Source organism: Limulus polyphemus, unplaced genomic scaffold (assembly GCF_000517525.1).
Source record: "Limulus polyphemus unplaced genomic scaffold, Limulus_polyphemus-2.1.2 Scaffold3494, whole genome shotgun sequence".
NCBI classification, from domain to species: domain Eukaryota; kingdom Metazoa; phylum Arthropoda; class Merostomata; order Xiphosura; family Limulidae; genus Limulus; species Limulus polyphemus.
The window spans coordinates 72,045-99,648 of record NW_013669104.1 but is presented as its reverse complement, the minus strand read 5'-3'; the positions used below and the strand labels follow the sequence as shown (position 1 = coordinate 99,648).

The 27,604-nt window shown below is 32.8% G+C and overlaps 1 protein-coding gene across 1 annotated transcript in view; it reads right to left on the bottom strand.

The window, feature by feature from the left end:
* Positions 1–27,604, bottom strand: part of LOC106469451 (SPARC-related modular calcium-binding protein 1-like) — a 68,647-nt gene that overhangs the window by 18,846 nt on the left and 22,197 nt on the right. Inside the window, exons 6-9 of the mRNA XM_022397970.1 lie at positions 22,291–22,371; positions 15,297–15,386; positions 13,228–13,476; positions 4,693–4,786 (exon numbers count right to left, since the gene is read on the bottom strand). Of these exons, the coding sequence (XP_022253678.1) occupies positions 4,693–4,786; positions 13,228–13,476; positions 15,297–15,386; positions 22,291–22,371 (514 nt within the window). The remainder of the gene's footprint in view (positions 1–4,692; positions 4,787–13,227; positions 13,477–15,296; positions 15,387–22,290; positions 22,372–27,604) is intronic.

Genomic DNA, 27,604 nt, shown 5'->3' with positions numbered 1-27,604 from the left:
GTGGGATTGACCGTCACATTATAACGCCCCTACGGCTGAAAGGGCGAACATGTTTGGTGGAATGGGGATGCGAACCCGCGACCCGCAGATTGCGAGTCTAGCGTCTTAACCACCTGGCCATGCCGGGCCAACTCCTGTAGTAGTTCTTCACTATTAAATCTAAAACACCTCAGTGACATGATCCTTCTCCTGTTGTAGTTTTTCACTCTTGAATGTAACTCACCTTAGAGATGTTTCTTTTTCCTTGAAGTTTTTTCCAAATGATTTAACTCAGCGAGATTCTTTTTATTCTGTTGTTGTTCTTTAACTCCGATAATAACTCTCCTTAGCGGCATGTTCCTTCTACTATTATAATTCTTGACAATCTACTCTAACCCACCTTAGCAACATGTTTCTTCTCCTGTTGTAGTTGTTGAAAATCCAATCAAATCTACCAACGCGGTATATTTCTCCTCCTCTTGTAGTTCTTGACAATTTGATGTAACATTCTTTAGAGACATGTTTCTTCTGCTGTATTTGTTGAGGAGAAAACTTAACCCACCTTAATGATACGTTTCTTCAAATATAGTTCTTGGCAATCTAATCTAACCAAACTTAGCGGACTGTTTCTTCTCCTATTGTAGTTGTTGACAATCTAATCTAACCCACTTCAACGAAATGTTTTTTCTGCTGTTGTAATTCTTGATAATCACAACTAACTCATATAGTTACATGTTTCTTCATATACTGTAGTTCTTCATAGTCTAATCTAGCCCACCTTAGTGACATGTTTCTTCTGCTATTGTGGTTCTTGACGTTCTAACCTAAGCCACTTCAGTGACGTATTTCTTCTTTTGTTATAGTTTTTGGCAATTAAATAGAATTCTCTTTAGCGACACGATTCCTTTCCTGTTATATTTTTGACAGTCAAATGTAACACTCTTAGCAATATATTTCTTTTACTATTGTAGTTCTTGACAATACAATCTAACCCAAGTCAGCAAAGCCGTAGACAGAGCAAGTTTCACGAACTGCACTCCCCCCCCCCTTCTTCGTGACCCATGCATGTCGGTCGGTCGTTCTGCGGAGGTTCCATATAGTGTAACTGAACTTTAGGTTTGCCTAACCTTTTCACGGCATACATCCTTGCAGAACAAATTTGTTACTCATAGTCGTTATTCCATCAAAATTAGGTGTTTTCATAACATATGATAGTTAATATATATATTTTAAAGATAATTACTACAACAAAAATGAATTACGGAACAAATCAATGTTCCGCATTTAATTGCAACAAATCTCAGTTTTTACTTGACTTTATAGCAATGATAGTTAAAAACCCGATTACTCTGTCGAGCATGCTTTCTATACTGTTTGGCAGCCAGCAGCCTTTTAAGATGTCCAGGAACATTGGATATGCTATTTCTCTAGCTCTATTTATCCTTTTTCTTAAAACCCTAACACCAGAAAATCTATAATAATATAAGGGCGTATCTGTGTGTGTTTGACCGCCATAGGTCCAAGAGGAAAGAACCTAGAAACCTGAAATTTTGCACCCATACTAAGTGGACCCTGAGGGTGTGCACCTGGGTATTTCTTATCTTACCTAACCTAATGAGGCAATCTAGCGAAAAACCACATAGAAAAGAAGTGGTTCCTTATATAACAACATCTGATATATAGAAAAGCCAGTGTGTTTTGTTAACGATGCGTTTCAACAATGGCTTTTATGTCATATTGCTTAGCGCCCCCCCCCCAGTGGCACAGCGGTATGTCTGCGGACTTACAACGTTAGAATCCGGGTTTCGATACCCGTGGTGGGCAGAGCACAGATAGTCCATTGTGTAGCTTTGTGTTTAATCACAAACAAACATATTGCTCAGCAACAAAAGTATATCCTAATATTGTTGTTAGTCTATGTACTAAAAATATAAAATGAAATGTATAAACTACAAAATTGAAAAAAATATTTGTTGATTTCTTAATTTAGAGCCTCCGTTGATTAAAATTCAGAAAGATTTAAATTTAAAAATTGGATCTATATTTTTGCTTTCATGATAGATTTTATGCGCTTGGCTCTAGGCTAGGTTATCTCACACTGTGTCTTTGCTTTAGGCTTATTTATTAATTTCTTTAAATCATACCAACATTCACTAAACTTAACAAGGTTTCATGGCAACTCCCTTCACGGCCCCTTGCACCCTCGTCACTAAAATCGTAACTATTTTATCTGGATAAATGCATTTTGGCTTTTATGACTCCTCTTATCTCGAGAAACCAAGCGTAACGTGACGCGACACACACACTGGCTTTTATCTAGAATATATTAATCTAATAACCCTGGCGAAGCCGGGTACTTTCGCTAGTATAAAAATAATTATGATATATGTTATAACATAAGAACGAGGCGACGTAGTTGAAGAACAAGGAGTGAAGGCGGGAACTTAAGTACCATACCATACTAAATATAGCTAGTTATCTTGCTTAATTCAGATGATAAGTTTAAATGGTTTTTCTATTTTCCCTCCAGTCAGTATAGTCCTACAAAAATTATGGCAATACAAGCTTAGCGCTTGGACTGCGCCGTGGGTAAGTGCTACTTCCGCCGTACACTAGCTACGGCACTGCAAGTCAGCGATGTGATTCTTCTCCTCAGTTCTTGTTATCAAATACTATTCAATTTAGCGACATGTTGTAGTTCTTGATAATCTAATATAACCCAACTTAGCGACACGTTTCTTCCTCTGTTGTAGTTCTAGACAATCTAATGTAACCCATTAAGCTTGTAGTTTTTAGCCTTTTATACAACCTAATATAACTTACCCTAGTGATATATTTATTCTCCCATTCTAGGTTTTGACAATCTAATAAAACTAGCTCAGCGACGTGTTTTTTCTCTTGTAGTTCTTGGTAATCATATACAATTCGCTTTAGCAACAAATTTCTTCTCCTGTTGTAGTTCTTGACAGACAAATGTGAGAACCTTAGCGATATATTTCTTTCATTATTGTAGTTCTTCATAATCTAATCTAACCTACTTCCGCGAGGCATTTCTTCTATTGTAGTTCTTGTCATTTTAATCCGGCCTATCATAGAAACATGTTTATTCTCATCTTGTAGTTCTTGTTATCATATCTGATTCAGTTTGGAGACATGTTTAGTTTTCACCTACCGCCAACTCTTTCACCAACCCTTTTTACTCTTTGTGATTGACTGTCACATTATAACTCCCTCACGGCTGAAACGGCGAGCATGTTTGGTGGGACGAGAATTCGAAACCGCTCAAACCACTTGGCACAGTGGTATTTCTGCGGACGCTAGAAACAGAGTTTCGATACCCGTGGTGGGCAGAGCACAGATAGCCCACTGTGCAGCTTTGTGCTTATCTTCAAACAAGCAAACAATCTCAGCGACATGCTTCTTCTCCAATTGTAGCTCTTGACAATCTGATCCATCCCATCTTAGGTACATGCTTATTTCCCCATTGTAACTCTTGACAATGTAATGTAACCCACCTTAGCGATATGTTTGTTCTTTTATTTTAGTTATTGACAATTTAATCTTATCCACCTCCACGATATAATTCTTTTCCTATTGTACGCCTTGGCAATTTAATCTAACTTATCTCAATGACATATTTCTTTTCATATCGTAATTCTGAACAATCTAATCAAACCCATATTAGAAACCTGTTTCTTCTCCTGCAGTAGTTCTTGATAAGGAAATGTAACCAGCCTTTGAGATGTATTTCTTCTCGCGTTGTAGTTCTTTAATCTTATCTAACCCATCTTAACGTCATGGTTTTCCTCCTTTTGTAGTTCTTGGAGTAAAACCTAATTCACCTTACCGACATGTTTATTCTCCTAATGTATTTAGTTGTAATTTAATATAACACACCTTAGCGACATGTCTTTCTTCCTATTCTAGTCCTTTACAATCTCATTTAATCCACTTTAGCAACATTTTTCTTCTTCAATTATAGTTCTTATCAATCTAATCTAACATATCTCAGCGACCTATTTCTTCTCCTATTGTAGTTCTTGACATTCTAATCTAATCCACCTTAGCGATAAGTTTCTCTTCCTATAATAGTTCAATGTCGTGTAACCCACCTCAGTGACGTGTTTCTTCTTCTATTGTAGCTCTTAATAATCTGATCTAACCCATATTACCAACAGGTTTCTTCTACTGTTTTAATTCTTGGTTATCAAATCTAATTTTTCTTAGCGACATATTTCTTTTCATGTTTAGGTCTTGACAATCAAATATAACTAACCTTAAAAGTATATTTCTTATCATATTGTAGTTCTTCATAGTGTAACCTAACATATGTCAATAACGTGTTACTTCCCTGTTATAGTTTTTATATGTCCAATCTAACCAAACTTAGCGACATGTTTTCTCTTATTGTAGTTCCTAGTAGTCATAGCTAATCTACCTTAGTGAAATGTTTCTTCTCCTTTTGTATTTGTTAAATATCTAACCCAACTTATCTAAGCGACATTTTTCTTCTCCTTTTGTAGTTCTTGGCTATCATATTTAATTAACCCTCGCGAAATGTTTATTCTTCTATTGTAGTTCTTGACAAGCTACTATAACCCACCTTATCGTCATGTTTTTTCTACTATTATTGTTGTTCGTAATCAAATCTAACTTACCCTATCGATATGTTTCTTCACCTGCTGTAGTTCTTGATAATGAAATACAACTTACCTTAGTGACATGTCTCTTGCAGAATCCAACATTTCTTGTGTAATGAAGTCAAGAAATTCTGATAAGAAGTTTTGTTTTTTCCTAATTCGACAACCTGAAAAAAATAATTGTACACAAAAGCATTACCATTTGCTTATGGAAACACACTGACGACCTCTGATCTTAAAGCTTAAATTTTCTATGTATAAAATAATAAAGGAGTTTTCAAAATCTAAGTCATGCTGCATTTATGTGAAGTATAATATCTTGTAAAAGAAAGAAAAACAATGGCTTGAGATGTATATGTACCTTGAGTAATTTATATTATTTTCTTCTAAGGATGGAGCATAATATATAATTATCATTGATTTCCGATAAAAACAAGCTATCAAGAAAGACAACAGTCGCAAGCTAACGACAGTTTAACTTTAAAATCGTACAGGAGAAACAAATTCGCAAAGTTTTACCCCAGGACACATGTCCACTGCAAGTTCCAAAGGTTCCTCATCAGAAAAGGATACATCATTGTCCAGAGTAAGCTTCATTCAGATACATAACATTATTCAGATATTCAGGACTGACTCTTGACAGGAAGAATAGTTAGTTGAACAAGTAGAGCAGACCGGGTGTGGCTTGTGGTTACCATGCCCGAACTGTGAACCGAGAATTATGGTTTTCGTTCCGATGTCGTAAAATATGGGTTCCATACTTTGGGGCAGCAGTTGCACTATAACATTATTGGTCTAATCAATTATTCTATCAGGCAAGAGTTGGTGGTGGGTTTTTAGACTAGTTGCTTTCCCTCTAGTTTATGAGTTCAAAATTAAGAACGGTTATGTGTAGCTATAAACAAAAAGTCTAAACATTAAACTAAACTAGTTTGTAGATCCCATGTTTATTTCTTATGCTCATAATTTATGTCAATTTTCAAATGCAGTTCCAAACAACTTATGTGATGACATCTTTCTAAATATTCATAATCTATGTCAGTTTTCAAATGCAGTTCCAAACAACTTATGTGATGACATCTTTCTAAATATTCAAAATGTTGCTATAAATATGCAAGACAAAATATAGAATACTCACTGTTAGTTATAGGGTTTGCATTAATATCAAGATAAAAAATTGGGTACATTTATTAATGTCATCCTGTGTAAGTAAAAAAATATCTCAGAATAGCATATAATATAGGGCTTTTAACTCACTTAGAGGTAAACATATCCAACAATGCAAAATTTTAAAAACAATCAAAAATCGCCAAAAATAAACAACAACAACAAAAAAAAAACCAATCGAAAAAGGTTTCGTTGCCCTACCTAATTGTGCATCCCCATCAGAGGAAAGCGAAAGCGAAAAATGGTTTGATTCCCTCCAGGTAACGCAAAAACCTCACATCTATACTACAACCATGCTACAATAATATACTACTATAATAATAAACATCAAATGTATGTTGTAAATAATTAAACAACATCTTTTAGAAGTATAAAAATTTTAAAAATATTCGTTTATTTTGAAGACCTAAATTCAATTATATAAGTTCTTTTATTATTTCCGCAATCTTTCATTCCTCAGTATATGAAAGTTAGATCTTTCTGTTTATTCATATCCTCAATATCTTCCTCTGTTAATATTTTATTAAATGGATCAGGTAAAAATATTTGGAATTCGTCCCAGTTATCATTCATTAGCACAGCTACAATTCTATCACCAAACCGAGTTTCAATTATTTTTAATTCAGAGATAGAGCACCATCATCTAGCTCACCCAAATTATGAGATTCAATATTATATTGAAGTGTACTCATAGCGTTAAATTTATTTACTGCTTCCATTTATATACGAGAAAAAAATGGCCTAATACTAAAGTATTAATACCAACTCGTAATATATATATATATTATCATCATTCGGGCTTAATGCTTTCTTATTAACTTGAATAGAATATATTTCATGTTTTTTACTTTTTACTAGATTCATAGTTTATAAAAAAATTTCTGCCCAAATAAACAATAGTAATCGAAAATATGGTAAAAGTTTTCACTTGCAACCCATAAATTTACGAACCTCTATAAATACATGTGAACTGTCGGGTAGATTTTCAGTAAAAGGAATTATCTCAATCTCATCATTTTTAGAAGCTATACTATAAATAAGTTTTGTTGAATAAGTATCAGCCTTAAGTTGAAATAGTCCTATTTCATTATTGCACACCTGGGTCCCACATGGAACACAACGACTTTCTTGGTTGATATCTTTTTACATAATCATTACAAATTAAATATCAATTCATGTTATTATTAAGCAGAAACTCTGAACCAATATGATACTATTGTTTTCGAAACAGGCAGACGGAGCACATAGCTATAATCTAATATTTATCTAGGATTCACTTGGACCCCCATACTATCATTAACCATCACTATACATGAAATTCACCCTATAGCATACAAAACAAATTTCTAAACGTATATTTTACTATATAGTCCGTTGTAGAGGATAATTCATCAAAGCAATACAGTATCATCTCGTCTGTTTGCCTGTAACATCATTGTAGTAAGCATATATGTGCATCTCATTCTTCAACAAGTGTTCTGTGTGATGGATGCTTATAACGCCCTATTTTATAGAAACCTTGTTTGATAATTGACTTTTCAATCCATAGCCTACTATAAGGATACATTTGTGTTGGGGTCTGGTCGGACCTAAGGTAACCCACAATGTACACTTTCAATTTTCGTTGAGTTAAAATTTATAGTATTGTGGTAATTTCATCATATATTGGTGGATAATGACTTGAGTATAGGAGTTTGTTAAAACTTCGGCATTTTGCTTTTCATACACTGTTTGTATAAGGAATGGTTTAATACTACTAATTTGTATACTGATGAACAATATAATTTTATAATTTCCTCTAGAATACATACATTTTTATGTTGTTCACATTGCATGCTAACCCTAATAAAAGTTGTAATGCAATTCATTTTTTGCAATTTCAATCCAGAGCTTACTATAATGGTAGTTTTGTGCTGGAGTCCGGTTGGACCCCAGGTGTTCCATAACGTAACTTTTCAAAAATGTGCTTATGAGGGTTAATATAAAACAAAACCTTGACATTCATTTTTCAAATCCTACAATCATTTTTCAAAACATATCTTATAATACGGATATTATTATTATTCACCAAAATTCCAAAAGCATAGAATGTAAAACTTCTATTCATATTATCCACATAAAATTTAGTGGCAACATCGGTTTCTACAGAAAGATAACCAAGATTTATAATTTTATTATTTTTTGCAAAATTTCCTATTAAGGAATTATTTTCCAAATATGGTATTTTATTTGCAGTTTCTGTATTAAAAGCATTAATACTCAAATTAATGTTATCAATTGACTCTATCGAATTTCTTTCTAATTCACTTATATTAGTTTCTAATGTTTTATTTAATTCTTCAAATTCGTCAACATTTTTTCTACATACATTTTGTTGGCTGCATCAAAATCTTGGTTTGGTTTCAAAACATTTTAATACTTATATTATCAGCATCAAAATTATTGATTAATAACAATCTTTTGAGTACATATAAGCCATATGTATTTCTTTTATGGATATTATTCAGAGATTGATCATCGATTTTGGTTTTATTAACCATTAGCGATGAATTAACAGCATCATTGTTATCAGCTACATCTTTAAAATTCTTTAATTGATTATTATCAATATCATAATTACCATCATTAGTTAATTTAAAACCGTTTCCAGGAGGACCTATAGGATCCTGAGATGATTCCTTATATAGATTACCATGTGGAAACCAATAACTCATTTTTTATTACTAAAGAGGTCTCATAGTTTCGAACCTTTTGTTATAAACACTAAGTATTCCTTTTCTCTTCTCAACTAATAAAAAATAAAATATATACCGTTTTGCTGAAGTTTGTCTCGGTTGCCAGAAAAATTCAATCTTCAAATTAGGCACATTATTATAGGAAAGGTGGTTCAAAACGTTAAAACATACTATCAGATATAATCTTCCTTAATTGGTATAGTTTCCTAAACATCCAGTTTCGGTATTATTATTATTATTTAGCCCAGCTGCTAAAAATTCTGAGTAATATCTAGAATAATCTAATCCTCCAGCTTTAAACGAAACACTATAGTCTTCAGTAGGGTATTTATCATTATTAATTCTAACTCACGTTCTTAGCATATCAAGATTATCAAAAATCATATTGTTTTCGTTTTGATTATTTTCCTTATCTTGAAACTGGGAACAACATAAATGTGTCTAATTTCATCGCTTGTAGTGTTTACAATACACTTACCACCTGATCCATTCTGAACATTACTTTTAATAACTCTTACACCACCCAGATTGATTTCAATATCAATTATTTAAATTATTAGGTTTTAGAGTAAAACTATTATATTAACTTCTTGATCGATATAGAGTTTACTATGAGGTAACCACAACAAAATATCACTTATAACAACTTTATAATTTGCATTAGCTACATCCGTATAAATCATAACTAATAAAAAACACCTTAGGTGTTCTACTTGGGGCATGATAATTGGTACAACAAAATACGTGGCCCAGCTAACTAAAGAATGAATATTTGCTGCAAAATTCTTATCAATCCTAAAAGTATAGCTACCAGTTTGGCCATCAATTTTGATTTCATTCCTTTAAGTCGCACGCTTAGTCATTTTTCGGCCGCACTTGTTTTTGAAAATATATCATGACTTTTTTTCAATACACACCAACAAACCACAGCAAATAAGATAGTAACTCACATTAGCTTCAGGACTGAAACCCTGTTATTTGGAACGAACCTTTACTTTACAGAACCAACCAGATTCTTTAAAATACATGCTAGTAGTTTTTTCTCTCTAAAACAGTGTTGATAGCTTCCTTTATTTTTATATAATACCACTAATGTTACGCAAAAAAAAACTGAATAAATGTTGCTTATGCTTTCTTTCTAAACGAGTCGGACATAGCCTAGTGGTTAGTTGCTTAAAATGTAAATATAAGGGGTGATGGTTCGCGCTTCGTTGTCTCAACAACGCACTTTGAGGTCTTAAGTGCATTGTAAGATTCGCGGAGTCCAAGAGTTGATATGTGCTGTTGACTAGCTGCATTCTCTTTAGTTTATAAGTTCAATATTAGGGACGACTAAAAGCACAAAATTTTGAAACAAACAAACCAGAACCAGTTGGAAGTATAATAATTTTCTATTAATATTGATGAAGCTGGTGCAACGATTCTTCCAAATGACGCCAGATAGTAAACTGAAATAACTACCATTTGTGTATCTGAATATTGAATATAACGTCAAATAGTTTCAAATACTCCGGTCCGAAATTTGTAAGATTAGCTTTTTATCAAGGTCTCGCGCAAAGACATACAACAGCTATTTCCTTAATTGTGAACTGATAAACTTGAGGGAAGACAGCTAATTAACAATACCCACCGGCAATTCTTAGATTGCTCTCGTCTGGTAAATAGTAGGATTTGATCACCACTCTTATAACGCACCCACAGTTCCAAAGTGCGAAGCATGATTTTGAGTCGTGAACTCTCGCTTTCACAGTTTAGGTACGCTAACCATTAGGTCACTCCTGACCCACCGTGATATACTGTAATGTGAAATCATTGCCTTTAAGTACTTTAGTTATGTTTTTAAAGTATGCACACAAATGTGTGTTTATTACTTTATTACAAGTTATTGCTCCAGTGACACTGCGGTAAACCTGATGGCATATAACGCTAAACACCGGATTTCATATCTGTCGTAGACACAGTACAAATATTCCATTTGGTAGCTTTGCGCTTAACAACAAAAATTGTTGCTCCCTCTTAATTAATTATCAGTTATTAGCACTCCATACTTCAGAGCCAAGTCTTTATCAATTCAAAGATCTAGTTTTGAAGTACTTTTATAACTTCCCAAACATTGTATTAATATGGCTAAAGGAAGAATGCACTTTCGGGCAATAATAGCGTTCATAAGCCAGGCAAGGTGAATTATCTTTTATGGAGCTTCACGTCTTTAATGGGAGAACTTTGCGTGGAGTCATTCCCTGTTTAACAACAAAAGACTTCCCCCGAATCTATGGCTTATTGATCAAATATGTATTCCGGTTAGTGCTTGTTTATTCAAAATTCAGATCAAGAGCACGCTCATATTTATAAAATACCACTGGTGTAGTTTGTTTTACAAAACAACAACTAAATATACAACAAAGTTATTTACTTACATACCATATTATTACTTATAAGATATAAGTATACATCCTGTACCAACCCAGCTAATTGGATAAATAACGTTTTAAGCTCATAGATTGGTCATTTTGACATGGCTAATCCTACACATACATATTTATAGAATATTGAATTTATTTGTATAAGTAAAATAGATTGTTCATGTATCAGATGGTTGGTTCAGCTCTTTTAATGCTGGGATGTGGCCATATCATGATCAGTCTGCAAGATAATGGATAAAGCAAAGAATTTTTCAGATTTTCAGAGTACCATGACAGCAAAGAGATCGTTTGACATAAAGTTATTATCAAAGGCCATTTCTTTGACTGGCTGTTCAAATAACTTCTCCTTATAGTCTATGAACAGTAACAATCGAAAAGAAAAATCGTGGTCTTCCAACCGCTAGTTAAAAACCGTGGGAATATATGACTAAATAGGTTTGTGAAATTGCAACAGGTATCAGAGCGTGTCCCTATTGACCGATTCTTTAACATTGGTCAGGTTTGGACTAATAGAAAAGAACATTGCAAAAACTATCAAATGCATTTGAAAACCAGTTCAAAAATCATTTATCTCAAGCACAAACTTCAGTGGTGATTAAAGTACAATCTGTGAGTAAAAGTGTTGATATGACTTAATGAGCCACATTTCACCCTTTTCTGTATTGACGTAAAAACTATGGGGGAAAAATCCACATGAGCATTTCACCTTACGTTTGTGGGAATTTTTTTTTTTGTCAAAAAGTTTGTGTCCTTTAATTCCTTTAAAAAAAGGCGAATAGCATCCAGAGTGTAACTGAACGTTGTTTTTAATCATAGCATCTCACAATGTAAAAGCTTCACCATAACGAACAAGGGTTTTCCAAAATGATAGTGCAGACAATCTACCACGCTCGTATTACACGATATTGGTTCAGAAAGCAAGAGAGTGACTTCATTTATCTTCACAACTAGTGAATCACAAGTCACCAAATCTGCATTTCGATTGAGCATCTTTAAAATTAATTGTATCAACCCATTCACCACAGCATTCCTCTGTTAACTCCTACGGTTCAAATGCTGATCATACTCTTCAAAGAATGAGCTATAATTAAATAAGCTAGGAATCATCTGTGTCTATAGCACACTGAGTTCAAGCTGTTACCCAACTCTATATTAGGTTAGAGCCTAATACGTACAATGTATTAATACTTTAAGAATGTTGATATATACAACTCTAAGTCATGCTTAACTTACGCGATGGGTATAGGTGTACGCACTACACTGTAAAGGTTATATGTATACCTTCTATATGTAAAGGTTGGAGTAAATATTAGTCGTCCAAGAGCAGTATACTTTTTTAACATTTTTCATCTGTTTTTGTGTGTGTGTATATGTGAATAGACTGTTGATAGATCGAGTTTTGCAATCAAACGTTATCCACATAGAAGAGATTTAAGAGTGGATCAACTAACTTAAGGCGAGTCTCCCCAGTGGCTCAGCGGTAAGCTTGAGAGCTAATAACGTTAAAAGTCCAGGTTTGATCCCCGCAATGGGCATAACACAGATAGTATATTGTGCTGCTTTGCGCCTAACAACAAACAAGCAATCGTATGAGTGGCTAGGTACGATTCGGCAATACTTGCTCAAACGTTACAGCTATAGGTCCCATATATATATATATTTGATATGTTTAAATACAAACCACTTACTTACATCAATAAAAACAAATCATATTCTTTATAAAGGACACAAATATAAATTTATATTTGAAAAGTATAAACATGAACCCTGATAAGTGAAGTACATTACTTGTGTAAAAAATGTTTATATCAGCTACATATGCAAAAATATAATTTCATATTTCTCCGCCCCCCAGTGGCACATGAGTATTTCTGCGGACTTACATCGCTAGAAACCGGGTTTCGTGGTGTGTAGCTTTGTGCTTAACTTCAAACAAACGTATTTCTCCATATTACTGACGTCGACTGAAAGTCCCAGTATTTATAAAACATTACAATTTTAAATATTATGTATACCTTACATAACTATAAACTCTATTAAATCTCGAATTCATAAAATTCTGTACGGGTTATTTCAATTCAAATTTTTTTATTAATTTTTATTTAAAAAGTTGAAGTTGGGGCTTCAGTTCCCTAACACATATTTAGCTACGCCTATGTAACCTTGAACTATCGCTCTTATATTAATATTACCTTTAAGTTGACATTCTTTTAATATAAGTTAGTGAATATGTTGGTAAAATATACAAGTTTTTATAAGTTCAAGTCATTCTTACTCGTTTACCTTTAAATTTTTTGGACATTTTCCTCATCTTTCTACAGGGTGGGCGGCTGCCGTGAGTTGTAGTCCTCGGAATTGGTTTGCCGTTCTTAGGTCTAACACACCAACATGTCGCCGGCTTGTTCCTGGGCTTGAAACACTGAATATCTTTATACAGGCCATTTCGTTTCTTGCAACGAGGAATGTAAAGACTGTTATCTGGGTTTTTCTGCGCTCTCTTCCGGATAGTGAGGCAATCCTGGAATTCTTCAACTTAAAATATTGAAATAAAAGAATATATATATATATAAAACGAATAAAATAAAACAAAAACATTTAAATAACATATGTTACGTTCTCACATTTACTTGAAAATGATATATGTATATACATATATATATATATATATATGTATATCATTCAAGAAATTAAAAACTTCAACTTTTTATTAAAAACGATTAGTACGTTTAAAATTCACAACTGCCTAAATAGGTTCATGATTTAAGGCAATTTCTAATAACTAAAAATAATTCCTCCTCAAAGGCATATTTCTGGGAAATTTATCCTCATTTAAAGCACGTAACAAAGGAGTTGTTTCTTACGCCCACACAAATTATTATTCTTTATACGTCTAAATGAAGCCTTTCTCATATTTTAAGCATCTCCTCAGATAATTCGCGTAAAAAGATCCGACTTTAAGATGTATAGTTTTCATCATATACTGCGTGGAAATGAAAACCACCTTCATACTTTATAATAAGTTAACTTCAGATTTTAGATATATATATATATATACGGGTTTTTATGAAAATTTGTAACATTAACGAATATCATAAACTATTTTGCCCATCACATGTGTCATATATACACATGTATACATAAGAATAAGATACATAATAAATAAAATATATCTTTATGATTTCCAAACAATATACAAATTTTAATATGATTTAGCATCGTATACACATGGTTGTAACGGACATTGCAGAAACAGGATAATTCTGTACTGGTTTAACATGTGGTTCTATGACAGCTGTTCTTTCGTATAACGAAGAAACAGGTATATGTTACAAAATATAGTATAACGGTTTCTTTCTTTCTTTTAGGAGCACCTTAGGGATCAAATCCCGAATTTTAGCGTTATAAGCCCACAAATGCACTATTGAGTCATCGGGAATATCTTAATGGATATCTAAATTCGAGATAAGAAACTATCATGTTACTTAAAATAAAACTTTTGTAAACACCAAAATTTAATTTCTATTTCGTACATATAAACGTTGGTTTTGATTTTTGCAGGTTGTGATTGGTTAAATTTATCATTATACCTAAAGATGACTGTTGCAATATTCACAACAACCATATGCTTTAACAAACTTTTAAGGTTCACTTTGGAGCTATGAGTGCGCTATAAAAGTAGCGGTCAAATTCATTATTCGATTAGAGTAGCTCAAGAGTTGGTGATGGATGCTTTGACTAGTTACTTTTCCTCTAGTCTATCTGTTGAAAATCAGAAACAGCTAGCGTAAATAGTCCTTGATTATCCAAAACAAGCAAGCAATGTTCATTTATCAACAACTTGGGCTTTTAAGATTTCTTAATTATTACTAAACATAAATGGTTCAGCGTGTAGTTTTTATGCGCAAACTTTGAAAGTGTTTACATATAATTTGCAATACTAATTCTAAGAATTGTCTAGTTCATTGATAAAAAGGGCCGCAAAAAGCACGTAAAATTAAATTTTCCAGCGGTTTGTATAAAGAGGTTATCAAAGCTGCACAATGGGCTATATACATTATGTCCACCTACCACAGGGATCGAACGTCATATTCAGTGTTATAAGCTATTAGGATTACCATCGAAAAGGTGACTGAGCTTTAATTAGCCTTATCGCCCTGGATTCATTACTCTTATGCATCGTGTTATTTTCCTTCTAATGACTAAAGCGTTTAGTTTTATGTATCACGTGAAGTGGAACTCAATTAAAATATAAGGTTTTTTCCTACTATGACGTCATCCTGAGCTTATCTACACAATCGAATATCTCGAATTGAGAAACATTGCTCTTGCTTTTCTGGTCAGAGTATCCTCACCTTCTTCTTTAGGACTTGGTTCTGTAGCTTTAATTTCACTCCGAATTTTAGGAAACTGTAACTCTCTCCATGGTTGATGATCACGATTATCTTTTTAAAAACCAAAAACGCCATTTTTAATATGTGATATTAATAAAAACAAATAAATACATTACACTCTTTTATCGTTTTTTTGTTGTTGGTTTTTTAACCTATAAGCATAACTTTACCCAGTTAGTAGTCTCTTTGAGTTTTCGTCTGTGCATTCTTAATCTATGAACTTTATAAGTTTTTCTGTTATTTATATATTTATTTAAATTTTTTTAATCAAAAGCACCTTAGGTGTGAAAAAAATGTGCGACCAAAAAGGATTAAGCGTGCGACTGAAAGGAATTAAATCACAATTGGCAGACAAACTGGTAGCTACATTTATAGTGTTGATAAGAATTATACCGCAAATATTCACTTATTAGTTAGCTAGGCCGCGTATTTCGATCTACTCACCATCATGCCCAAAGTTGATCATGACGTTTTTCAATACAAACCAACAATCCACAGCAATTAAGAAAGTGATACTCGATAGTAACAAACATTAGCTTTAGGATCGCAACCCTGTTATTCGGAACAGACCTTTAATTTACAGAACCAACGAGATTCTTGAACATATAGTTCTTGAACATATGGTAGTTTTTCCTCTCTGAAGCAGTGTTAATAGCTTCCTTTATAGTAACGCCATGGAATTTAGATTAACAGTTTCTCGTCATCACCCCATGTAATTGGTACAGCCGTATCAAGCATCATTATTTATGTTAACTGCGTAAGCAAGTATTAGGTAACGCTAAACACTCTTTAATTAGGATAAATTCATAAAATTTTGTAAATTTGTGCTGAAAAGTTGGCAATGAATATTCAACAATAACCGTCCACCCGTATGATTCTTTTGATAACTCGAGCTGGAAACTCCTAATTTAGTTTGTTTAGCCTAACCAACACTCATGTCCTTTCACCTTATAGTTTTGCTGCTCTTAATAAGCCGTCTTTAATCCGAATGACAAAAAAACTAAAAACGGTCTACTTTTACTCTAAGGTGAAACTGCAGTAAAAATGTTAGACTGATAGCTCGCATGACTTTTTGCATAGGCATGTAGCAAAACTTTTCATCAAATTTGAGCAGATTTTTGTTGAATAACTTTGTACATGTGGCTTATATTTACACCAAATGAAACTCTTAATTGTAGGTTGAAAAGATCTATCAGTGTACCAAATTTGAAAAAAATTCATAAAAGTTAAGTATCAAATAAATTTTCCGTACTTTTAGCGCGAAGAAAAAATAGGAAGAAACTCAATCAAAATTGGAGATGTTATATCTCAGGTATTTTCTTAATGGATTGCCTTAAAATTTGGTATGTGAAGTAAGAATTTAAGAGAGCACATCCTCTGAAAATATATGATGGTTTGGGTTGTTGTAGTCCGAGATACAAAAAGTGGAGGCCCGGCATGTTCAGGTGGTTAGGGCGCTCGACTCGCAATCTGAGGGTCGCAGGTTCGAATCCCTGTCACACCAAACATGCTCGCCCTTTCAGCCGTGGGGGCGTTATAACGTGACGGTCAATCCCAGTATTCGTTGGTAAAAGAGTAGCCCAAGAGTTGGCGGTGGGTGGTGATGACTAGCCGCCTTCCCTCTAGCGCAGATAGTTCTCGTATAGCTTTGCGCAAAATTAAAAAAAAAAGTGGAAAATCGCTAACCTGTCATTCCTGTTAATAACACAAAGTGTGTCCTGCGGGTTTTTTTCTTTTTTTTGGCCGCAAGACACACTATCATGTGTCTTGATGGTTTTATTTAAAGTTGTTGTTTGTAGTATAAATAAAGCCTGAATGCCAGAAATGCAAAATAACAGCTGTTTTGCTGTTTGGACCTACCCAAAGTGTTAAGTGAATTAGAAAGTTGATATGGGTGTACAAATATTTTTCAGATTCTGCATACTGTGCTCAAAGTTACTGTTATTCGATATAATTCATTCTTTATCAGTGCAAATTAATTTTTTAAGCAACACCTATATGTTAGATATATTAGAATTAAGATAAAACAAACAAAAATATCAGGGGATAAGATGTTATTTTATCTGAGGTCTAAGGATATACACTTTGAATGAAAATGCTTCAGTTTGTACCATATCTAAAAATTTAAAACAAAGAATTTGTAAATTACTATTTACATATTTAGTTTTCATGGATATCTTTATCATATTATATTATAAAGATCTCTTTGAAGTGACGGGTTAATATTCTGAATGTTAACCAAAAATAACATTGCATTTGAAAGACATATCTTGAATAAATGACAAAATGGGTATACCCCTGAAGAAGAAAAGTACATCTTTCGAAAGCGCTTGGATTATAGCGTTTTTATTGTTTTAAAATAGGTTTAACAATTGTAACGAATTTGTTATTATATATTTATTTTAATATGGACGTTTGTTTAGATTAAATTTATATTTAGAAACATGCATAGCTTATACTGTTAAATATGTATTGCGAAACTCCCGCCTATTCTCCTATATCGTAGAAGATTCTCGAGAGTAAGAATCAACAAGATATGTATGTATGTAAATGCTTAAATATAGCATTGTATCGTTACATAATCTGAATTTTCTAGAAGGCCTCCATACGCCTATAAATATAACGAATGCGATGCGCTAAAGAAGGAGTATCTATTATTAGTTTGCTATAGTCAGTGTGCTATAAACTTCCGAAGCAATAACTGTGATTATTATAATGCTTTTAATCGGAGAACTTCAGATATTTGACCAGAAGCATTTACAAAGTTCGAACATTAAAAATCATTCAAATCCAGTGGATTCACATCGAATATTAGTACTTTTATGAAAACATTACCTAACGTCACCGGTAACAAAACTCGGCGTGTGAATAACGAAGGACAAAGCTAGCCAGCTCCCTGAATTATACCCACGTCAACTCGTAATTAACTCATTCATCGTGATGTCAGCAAAATTTTTACAAAACTTCCTCTGATAACTAGCTATTCCAAAAACCTCATCAATTTTTTTCTTATTGGTAGGAGTTGGATAATTCATAATACAATCAACTTTAGCTTGAATTGGAGAAACTTGACCATGGCCTACTACATGACCTAAGTAAACAACTCTGGCTTTACAGAAGTTACTTTTTCCAATAAGGCATAGTTGTCTTAGTTTGTCGAAACTATTGCCAATATGCATAGAATTACACCATCGATCAAAATAAGCCTCTTTTTCGTGGGCAAATTCCATATAAATTTGATTATCTTGCTTACAATAACCTCGAAACTTTTGGCAATAAGCCTCTGGTACTAACTCGTAGGCTTTGAGAACAGCCACTTTAACCTTATCATAATTCGTACAATCTTCTAAAGAAAGAGTGGCATAAGCTTCTTGTGCTTTACAGTTAAGACAATTTGTAATACTAATGACCATTTTTCGGTGGATCATTCCATGATTTGAGCAACCTTCTCAAAATGTTGGAAATATTTATCAACTTCATTTTCATTGAACAGTAGTACTTTAACATATCGATTAAGTTCAAAGTTGTCATTTTACCTTGGTTGATCAGTGTTGAGTCTAATTTCCATTTCTTTCAGCCTAATTTCTTTTTCGGCTTCAATGCGAGCTTTTTCGGCTTCGAGACGTTTATTTTCTCTTTCAGCTTCAATACGAGCTTGTTCTTTCTCGGTGTCAATTCGAGCTTGTTCCGTCTCGGCTTCGATACGAGCTTGTTCTCTCTCGGCCTCGATACGAGATTGTTCGAGCTCGAGTTGTTTGAACTTTAGCTGGATCTCTAATTTATCTTTATCATTCGACCCCGATTGGCTATTAGGGACACTAGAATATTCCTCTAATGCTTCCTCAGGCTATAAATCATCGTCAACTAGTATTTCGATAATATGCTTTTTAGTTCATTTTTTCTCATTGACTTTTTAACTTCTAGTTCTAAAATTTTGGCAATTTCGAGTAATTCACTTTTGTTATATTTTTCTAGTTGTTCTAGGGAAGGTGATACAAGAAAATATTGATAATCCGACATGATCAAATCTTGTTGGCACTGATAAATATAAATCCAATTACGATTTAAATTATAACTTAGATCGAATTTTATTTCTGATCCAAATCTCGGACACGAGCCCCCAGTTTATTATGTTATGTATTGAGAATTTAAAATTGTCTGCAACCGAGCTAAATGATACTTTAAATTTAGTAGTTAAATTGTACTTTAGATTTAGCAGTTAAGTAAAAGTCCATATATAGTCAGTTCATGATATTTGCCAACAAGACTGATACACACAGTTTTCTTTTTTAACACAAATTCGTTTTAATATACATACAACAATACACTTTACAATAACAGTTATTACAAATAGTTATTACAAACAATGATTCATAAACAAAAGTTTCACAAACTTACAAGCAATATAAAGTCTTCTTTCTAGTCTGGAACATCTTTGATGAGTGATTTAGTTACGAGTTGACGTGGGTATAATTCACTAAACAGTAAGCCAGCAAGCTTTGCCCTTCGTTATTCACCAGCCACACACGCCGAGTTTTCCTACCGGTGACGTTAGGTAATGTTTTCATAAAATTACTAATGTCTGATGTGAATCCACTGATGTCGAATGATTTGTAATGTTTGGACTTTGTAAATGCTCCTGGTCAAATATCTGAAGTTTTTCGATTGATAAGCGTTATAACAATCACAGTTATAGCTTCCGAAATTTATAGCACACTGACTATAGCAAACTAATAATAGATATTCCTCATGTAGCGCGTCGCGTTGGTTATATTTATAGGCGTGTGGAGGCTTTCTCGAAATTTCAGTTTTACGTAACAATACTGAGCTACATTTAAGCGTTTACGTACATACATATATTGTTGATTCTTACTCTCGAGAATCTTCTACAATACTGGAGAATAGGCGGGAGTTTCGCAATACATATTTAACAATATAAGCTATGTATGTTTCTAAATATAAATTTAATCTAAACAAACGTCGATATTAAATAAATATTGATAAGAAATTCGTTACACAATATCTAAACATTAAATCAGTAGCATACCTGTTAAGTTCGCACATAAACGAATGATATTCGATTTATACTTTTATGTTTAAAGATTCTATCATAACATCAACGATTGAACAATTAACTACTTTTAATGAAATGTCATGACGTCCCCTAAACATTAAATCAGTAGCATACCTGTTAAGTTCGCACATAAACGAATGATATTCGATTTATACTTTTATGTTTAAAGATTCTATCATAACATCAACGATTGAACAATTAACTACTTTTAATGAAATGTCATGACGTCCCCTAAATATGAATACAGAAACAGAAAGTAAACAATATACCATATCTGAACTGAGATGTGTACCAATGTATACCAATAACCAAATATAATATATTTTAAACCGCATAGTGTAGGTTTAGTTATATATTATCCAATGGAATGTTATTAGTATATGTATATCTAAGTGCTATTTCATGTTTTGTATATATAATGAATTGATTCGCTTTAACTAGTACTAAATGTACAAATGAAAAATATAATTTAAAGAAAAAATATATAAATCTGGATAAGTTAAAACCTATAATATATATTCTCATAAAATTTCTTACATAAAGTAAAAAATTAGTAATTTTAATAAAAAGATAAAAATACTATTTTAATAAAAGAATAGTGTTCTAATAAGAATATGGAATAATTTATGCTATTAATATAAATACATAGTGAAAAACAATACGTCATTTAAAATTAGACCTGTTATGATATGTTATACTGTCAATACAAATTCATGTTGTTGTTGTTGTTATTAAGCACAAAGCTACACAAAGGGCTATCTATGCTCTGCCCACCACGGGTATCGAAACCCGATTTCTAGGGGCATAAGTTCACAGACAAATTCATGTAAAAATTACGACATCACTTGAAATTAGACACGTTTAAAAAAGAAAAACAAACGATTGCTGTTATTACCTGTTTGTATTTATCTAATAGATAACAATGAGCAAAAACCCTTATAACTGTATATATATATTCTAAGATTATTTAAACCATAAACAGGAAGATAAAGAAAGTTGCTAAATGTATACAAATGCAAAAGCTTAGTTAGTGTCATTTTTGGTCCAATTCTGAAATGTATAAAATTTCAATATAAACTTTCCGTAAAAGTTTCTTACAGTTACAGTACGACCTGTTATATACACAAAAGTAAATTTACTGGAAACTTTTTTCTGTCTAGCTTTGAAATATATAATATTTTAATATAAACTTTCTATAATCGTACGTCACTCTCCAACAAGTCCCATACTTCGGCTGATTGCTTTCTGAAATATTTTATTTTGCTATTCTGGGTATTAAATTTAATTATTTTTCTGTTGTGAAAATATCACTGGCATAAGAAGAACGAGCTGAGTTGAGAAAAGTTCATAAGTTAAAAAGGCTTAAATTAAAAATATGTAAAAACGAATTTATGATATCCAGCTGGAGATTTTACACAAATGTCCCATGTGAAGTTAAACTGTCAAGTGGTGATTAGGAACATTTTATCAACTTAACAACTCGACACTTGATGTTTCAATTTGTACATATTTAATACAACCTCTGAAAGACAAACAAATAGTATTTTTTGACATTTTATGTTATTCTTTTCTACCAATTTTACATATTATACATAAACAGAGGAAGTTAATGTAATATTAATTTTACCAGAGTCTTTACGATATTTTAAAATCAGGTCAACCGTCTCAGAAAAATCAAATAATAAATGTTTAATGTGGTAAATCTTCAGAAATTGAAACTTACCAACAGAAGAGCAAGATCGTAAATAGAAAAGCATTTTTTGTTTACAATGAACATTGGAATCACACTTCAAAATAATTTATGTCTCAAGTATTGGTTGATATAATTACAAACTGATATAATAAACCTATTATAATAAAAAATGAAAAGAAAACTGTTACCTTGAACAGTGATATGCCTTTCTTCGGTGCTGGCTTCACCCTGCTCGTCTGAATTTAATGACATAAAAAGTTGAAAAGAAACTACATGTTACATACGTTAGTGATGTTCTTGAGGACCGAAGTCCAGTTGAATATTGCATATTTGTCCCGGCCGAGAGGTTGAAAGAACGGAAAATAAATAGAAAAGAAGACAGAAGAAAATCGGGTGGGGTGGGAATTCAAGAAATAAAAAAAAACATGCAAAATCAAACAAGAAGGATACTGTACAACATTCTGATTTTACTATCACAAATGCTAAATACTTTAAGCAATTTTTGTAAGTTTCAATAAACATTTTCATAAAAGAACCATAAGCTAATATAGGCCACAAAGCAATATCTAGTGTATCCAGTACGATAAAAGAAAGAAATGAATTATTTATGGCATATTCAACAATCTCTAAAACTAAACATAACAAAGTACTTTGTATATCGAAAATAAGGAAAGACCCATATCACTAAATCAAGCCCAAAGGACAGATCCAAGGTCACGCCATCAAGAATGATCAAGCATTGAAATCCATAACAACGCCATCTTATGGTTTTATTGTAGATTGCACCGCTTGTCTTCAGTATCAAAAGCTGGATCTGAACACATACTTAATTACGTCCTTCAAGAAGAAGCCCTCACTGAAATGTCCATATCATGGCAATATGCTATGCAAAATAGCAAATATTTATAACTAGCGAAAGTACCGGTTTCGCTCGGATTATTAGGTTGATTTATTCTAGGTGCCGATGTCAGTGTGTGTATTCTGAACCCATTTTAGCATAAAAGAATAACCTATATACTTTTGTATATCCTTTACGGGATGTTGTCTGTTTATAAAGGTAACCTTCCGATTTTAAACTTAAATAATAAAAAACAAACCTCTTTAATTTACGGAGCCTCTAAGTTAGAAAACAACAAATATATTTTCAATTTTTGAGTTTGTACATTTCATTTTATACTTTCAACACATAGCCTCTTAACAACAATATTAGGTTATACTTTTTTTGCTAAGCAACATGAAATAAAAGGCATAGTTGGAACGCATTGTTACTAAAACGCAGTGGCTTTTATATATATTAGAAGTTGTTATATAAGGAACCACTTCTTTTCCATGTGGTTTTTTGCTAGCTTGCCTCATTAAAAAGATGCGCACATGGATAAGATAAGTAATAATACTTAGGTGCACACCCCTCGGAATCCACTTGGTATGTGTGCAAAATTTCACGTTTCTAGATTCTTTCCTCTTGGAGTTATGGCGGTCACACAGACACGCCCTTTTATTATTATAGATTACATTTTAATTATTTGCATAATGCCGTAATTGCAATACATTTATATCTGTGCTAACTTTCTGTGACTATTCAAATTCGATGACGAGGAACCCACTTTGAGACTAATAATGCTTGGAGACGGCTTGAATGAGCCTGATGATAACAAAACCTTGTCGAAACGTTGTACATTTGCTGTTATGTTAAATTTATATTAAAGTTTTTTTTTCTTTACCCATTCAAGCCGTCTCCAAGCATTATTCTGTGACTATACTTAAATGCACTAAACCAGTTCTTTTATTTATAAACAGAGGGTTATTATAAACACTTAGTCGTGAAAATAGTAAATAATCAGAAAATATTATATTTTCACGCTAGAAAAAAAAAAAGATCAGTCACAAGAAGAAATGATGAAATTAATCAAATAAGTTAATAAAACGATAAAGAAGCTTCATGACACATCACCGGTAGTTCACAAAAGTGTTACATCATTTGTGACGTCAATGATACCATTGAGACAAATAATGTAACAGTACTGGCCGCTTTAAATAATGATATGCCTCTTTTGTCCTGAACGGATTGAAGATAGTCTTGTATGAACACGTAGGACCACTCAGCAGCAGCTTTCAAAGAAGGAAACAAGTGATGGAATTAAGCTTGAGTAGGACATGGTTTATTTGAAGGAAGAGAGTTTTTGACCCCAAGGACATTAAAATTATTTTTCGCTTGTTATAGAGAGTTTGTTGATTTATTTGAGATATGATATCTTCGGAGCTGTAACTGTGTATGGCGAAAGCTATCTCGCAAGGGATTCTAGAGAACTTAATAAATTCAACAGTCCATATGAATATTTAAACTAGCATTATATACACGATACATGATCTAAACGGTATGGTCGTTCCAAATTTTAAACTATTGACCAGAGGGAAAGCAACTAGTTAGCAATAGTCAGCGTCACAAAGGCTTTGTCCTGTTTGAACTGAATAATGGGATTTACTGTTACTTTTATAACGCGTTTAGTGACAATGAAACGCGAACTTTGAGCCTAATGGTACGGAGCTCGACATACTAACAGCTGTGTCACGTCTGGTATACAAAAAAAAAAAACTCAACCAAATAAGAACAGACAAGTTTGTGTTCAGAAAGACAATCAAACTCATACTACTTTATTAATTATAAGTTTGTACATTTTCCTTAAGTTTTGCAGTGGCTAAAATATGAAATCCATTTACATGAGAATATAGGACATACAGTGATGGAAAAAAAGGACACCTTAACCCTATCATTAGACTTCCATGATTTTCTTTATTGGCGTTACACAAATTAATCTGCCGTAGCCCTCTATCCTGGTGTTTTCATGATTATTGTAGAATAATGAAAACCTGGAGTGAGGCATACACATTTTGCGTTAATGGTCGCCATTTTCAAGAATCGCGAAATATGTCACGTGATGAAATTCGTTAACATGAAAAGCAAATGTACTAGAAAAAATGCCCCACACTTTAAATACTTCCATGTGTTAGCTTTGACACCAAATGAGTTACATCAGCTTGTTTGATGAACCTCTATGTCTCATTCACATCGTCCATTTCATGGGTCCCCCGTTGTCACAATGATAAGTTTAGGCACTTATAACACTAAAATCCGGGGTTCAATTCTCCACGGTAAACACAACAGATAGCTTGATGTGGCTTTGCTCTAAAAAACAAACAAACAAATCCATTTGATGAAATTGCTCCATGTCCTGTAATTGATTGCTTTTACCTCACATATTATTTTTTGAATAAGTATAGAGTCAGCTTTATTTTTACACCTTAAGTGCTATGCTTACTATAGAGTATACTGTGGGTTTGTAGAATTGTGTATGAATATTGTTACGACAGCGGAAGTCACGTGACGCTAGTAACACGTCATAGCCTTCTAGAAAATTCCTGTCCCTTTGTGAAGCCTCGAGTGTTTACTAGATATGCGGTATTCTTATATATAAGACCGCCAAGAAGTGACGGCAACAATGGAATTGAATTGCAGACAGAGATAGGGACGACAATTGAGTCAAGCGCATTCGTTGTGAATTATAGTGTTTGTTTAAGTTATAGCGTGTATTGCAAAGTTGTATTGAGAAAGAATAAACTAGTTTTATTTAAGAAAGGACTTGTATCACTAAAGTTTCATCGGAAAGAAAGTATATGGGAAATTAACTAACGACCAGAGACGTAACAATATTTCACACCCATAATTATTACTGTGTCGTTTTTCTTGACAAAAATATGATCTGCTCCAATCAGATATTAGCATTTTGAAGAGCAACGCACTCATTTAAGGAACAGTTGTATGTTTTGATAGTAAACGAAAGTCCTTGAAAAGCTACTGCTCAATATACACAATTTAACTGTTCTTCTTTAATTTTGAGTTGACAAAAGAAACTATTATTTTCGTTGCTTGTTGCTATGACTACTCCTTCTGCTTGAAGAAAGAGTGAAACCCTTAATCCTAAAACTTGTGCTAAATCTTTAAAACTATTCTATAATATATCATATTAAACGAATAAAGGTGTTAGTAATTATTAATTAAACTTTCGCAGCAAGATTATTTAGTTTACTGATAATTTCTAAACGATATGTTTTTAGAACTAATAAAAACACAAGCACCCAAACTGAAGCGACTAGTCACTAGTCTTCACACGTTGTGTAACAATAGCAATAACAGACATTTTTTCCACAAATATTGATTAAAATTTTTGACACGTTAGGGGCCGTTTATAAATTAAATGACGCTATTTTCATTCTTCTCCACCACTTGTGACGCTTGAAAATTTGGTGTAAGCATCACCCTCGGAAAATTAATACCCTCTCTTCTTATTAAGGTTTATTTTCTTTTTAAACACATTTATTGCATTTAATATTGAAACAATACAACAATAGATTTAAACTTTATTTGTTAATAAAGTACAATTTATTTTCATTATCGTGCGACTTATGATATACTGTTGGAGTAAAAAATTTCTCTATTTTAAAATAATGTAATGCTTTTGACCAAAGCAGTCTGATTCAGATTGCCTTTTTCACTTGAAATCTCTTGAACTACAGTATTTTCAAATGTAACAGTTTTGATTCAGGTTATCCTTCAAGCAATTGAAATCTCTTTAACTACAGTATTTTCAAACTATGTGATGCTTTTGATCTAAGCAGTCTAATTCAGGTTATCCTTCTGAAAATTAAAATATTTTTTTAACTACCGTATTTTTAAACAATGTAGCGATTTATAAAAAAGCAGTCTGATTCAGGTTACCCTTTTAAAACTTGAAATCTCTTTACCTACAGTATTTTCTAACAATGTAATGGTTTTGAACAAAGCAGTCTGATTCAGGATATCCTTCTAAAACTTGAAATATCTTTAACCACCATGTTTTCAAACAATGTATTGGTTTTGAACAAAGTAGTCTGATTTAGGCTATCCTTATGAAACTTAAACGAAGCAGCCTGATTCAGGTTATCCTTGAAACTTGAGATCTTTCAGTCCAGTTGTTAGTTAAAGCTCTTACGTCTGATACAACAGGAACTGTGAATTTGTTTGTTGGGATACGCGAGGATCCACGAGACATTCTGTGTCTGCCTCGTCTTCATCATGCTTCTTCAGATCCTCATTCTCATCCGTGTAATTAATGTTGCACATGAGTTCTCTTGTTGATTGTCTCAAAGACCAATGTTATTCACAACCTTTAATACTAGGACTAAAATATCTACTACAAACAGCGAAGACTGTTTTTAAAATTCGGTAAATGATATTTATTAAAACCTTAACATTTTTAAGAGAAATAACAATTTAAAATTTTTAACGAAAGTCATGTCAAGAACATTTGAAGTCTTTTTCTAGACAACCCACAGCCAACTCACACGTAACAAATTTACGGACGACCATTATTTAATTCTTTAAGTTTTAAGGTGGTCAGTTTGTTTGTTTGTTATGGATTTCGCGCAAAGCTACACGAGGGCTATCTGCGCTAGCCGTCCCTAATT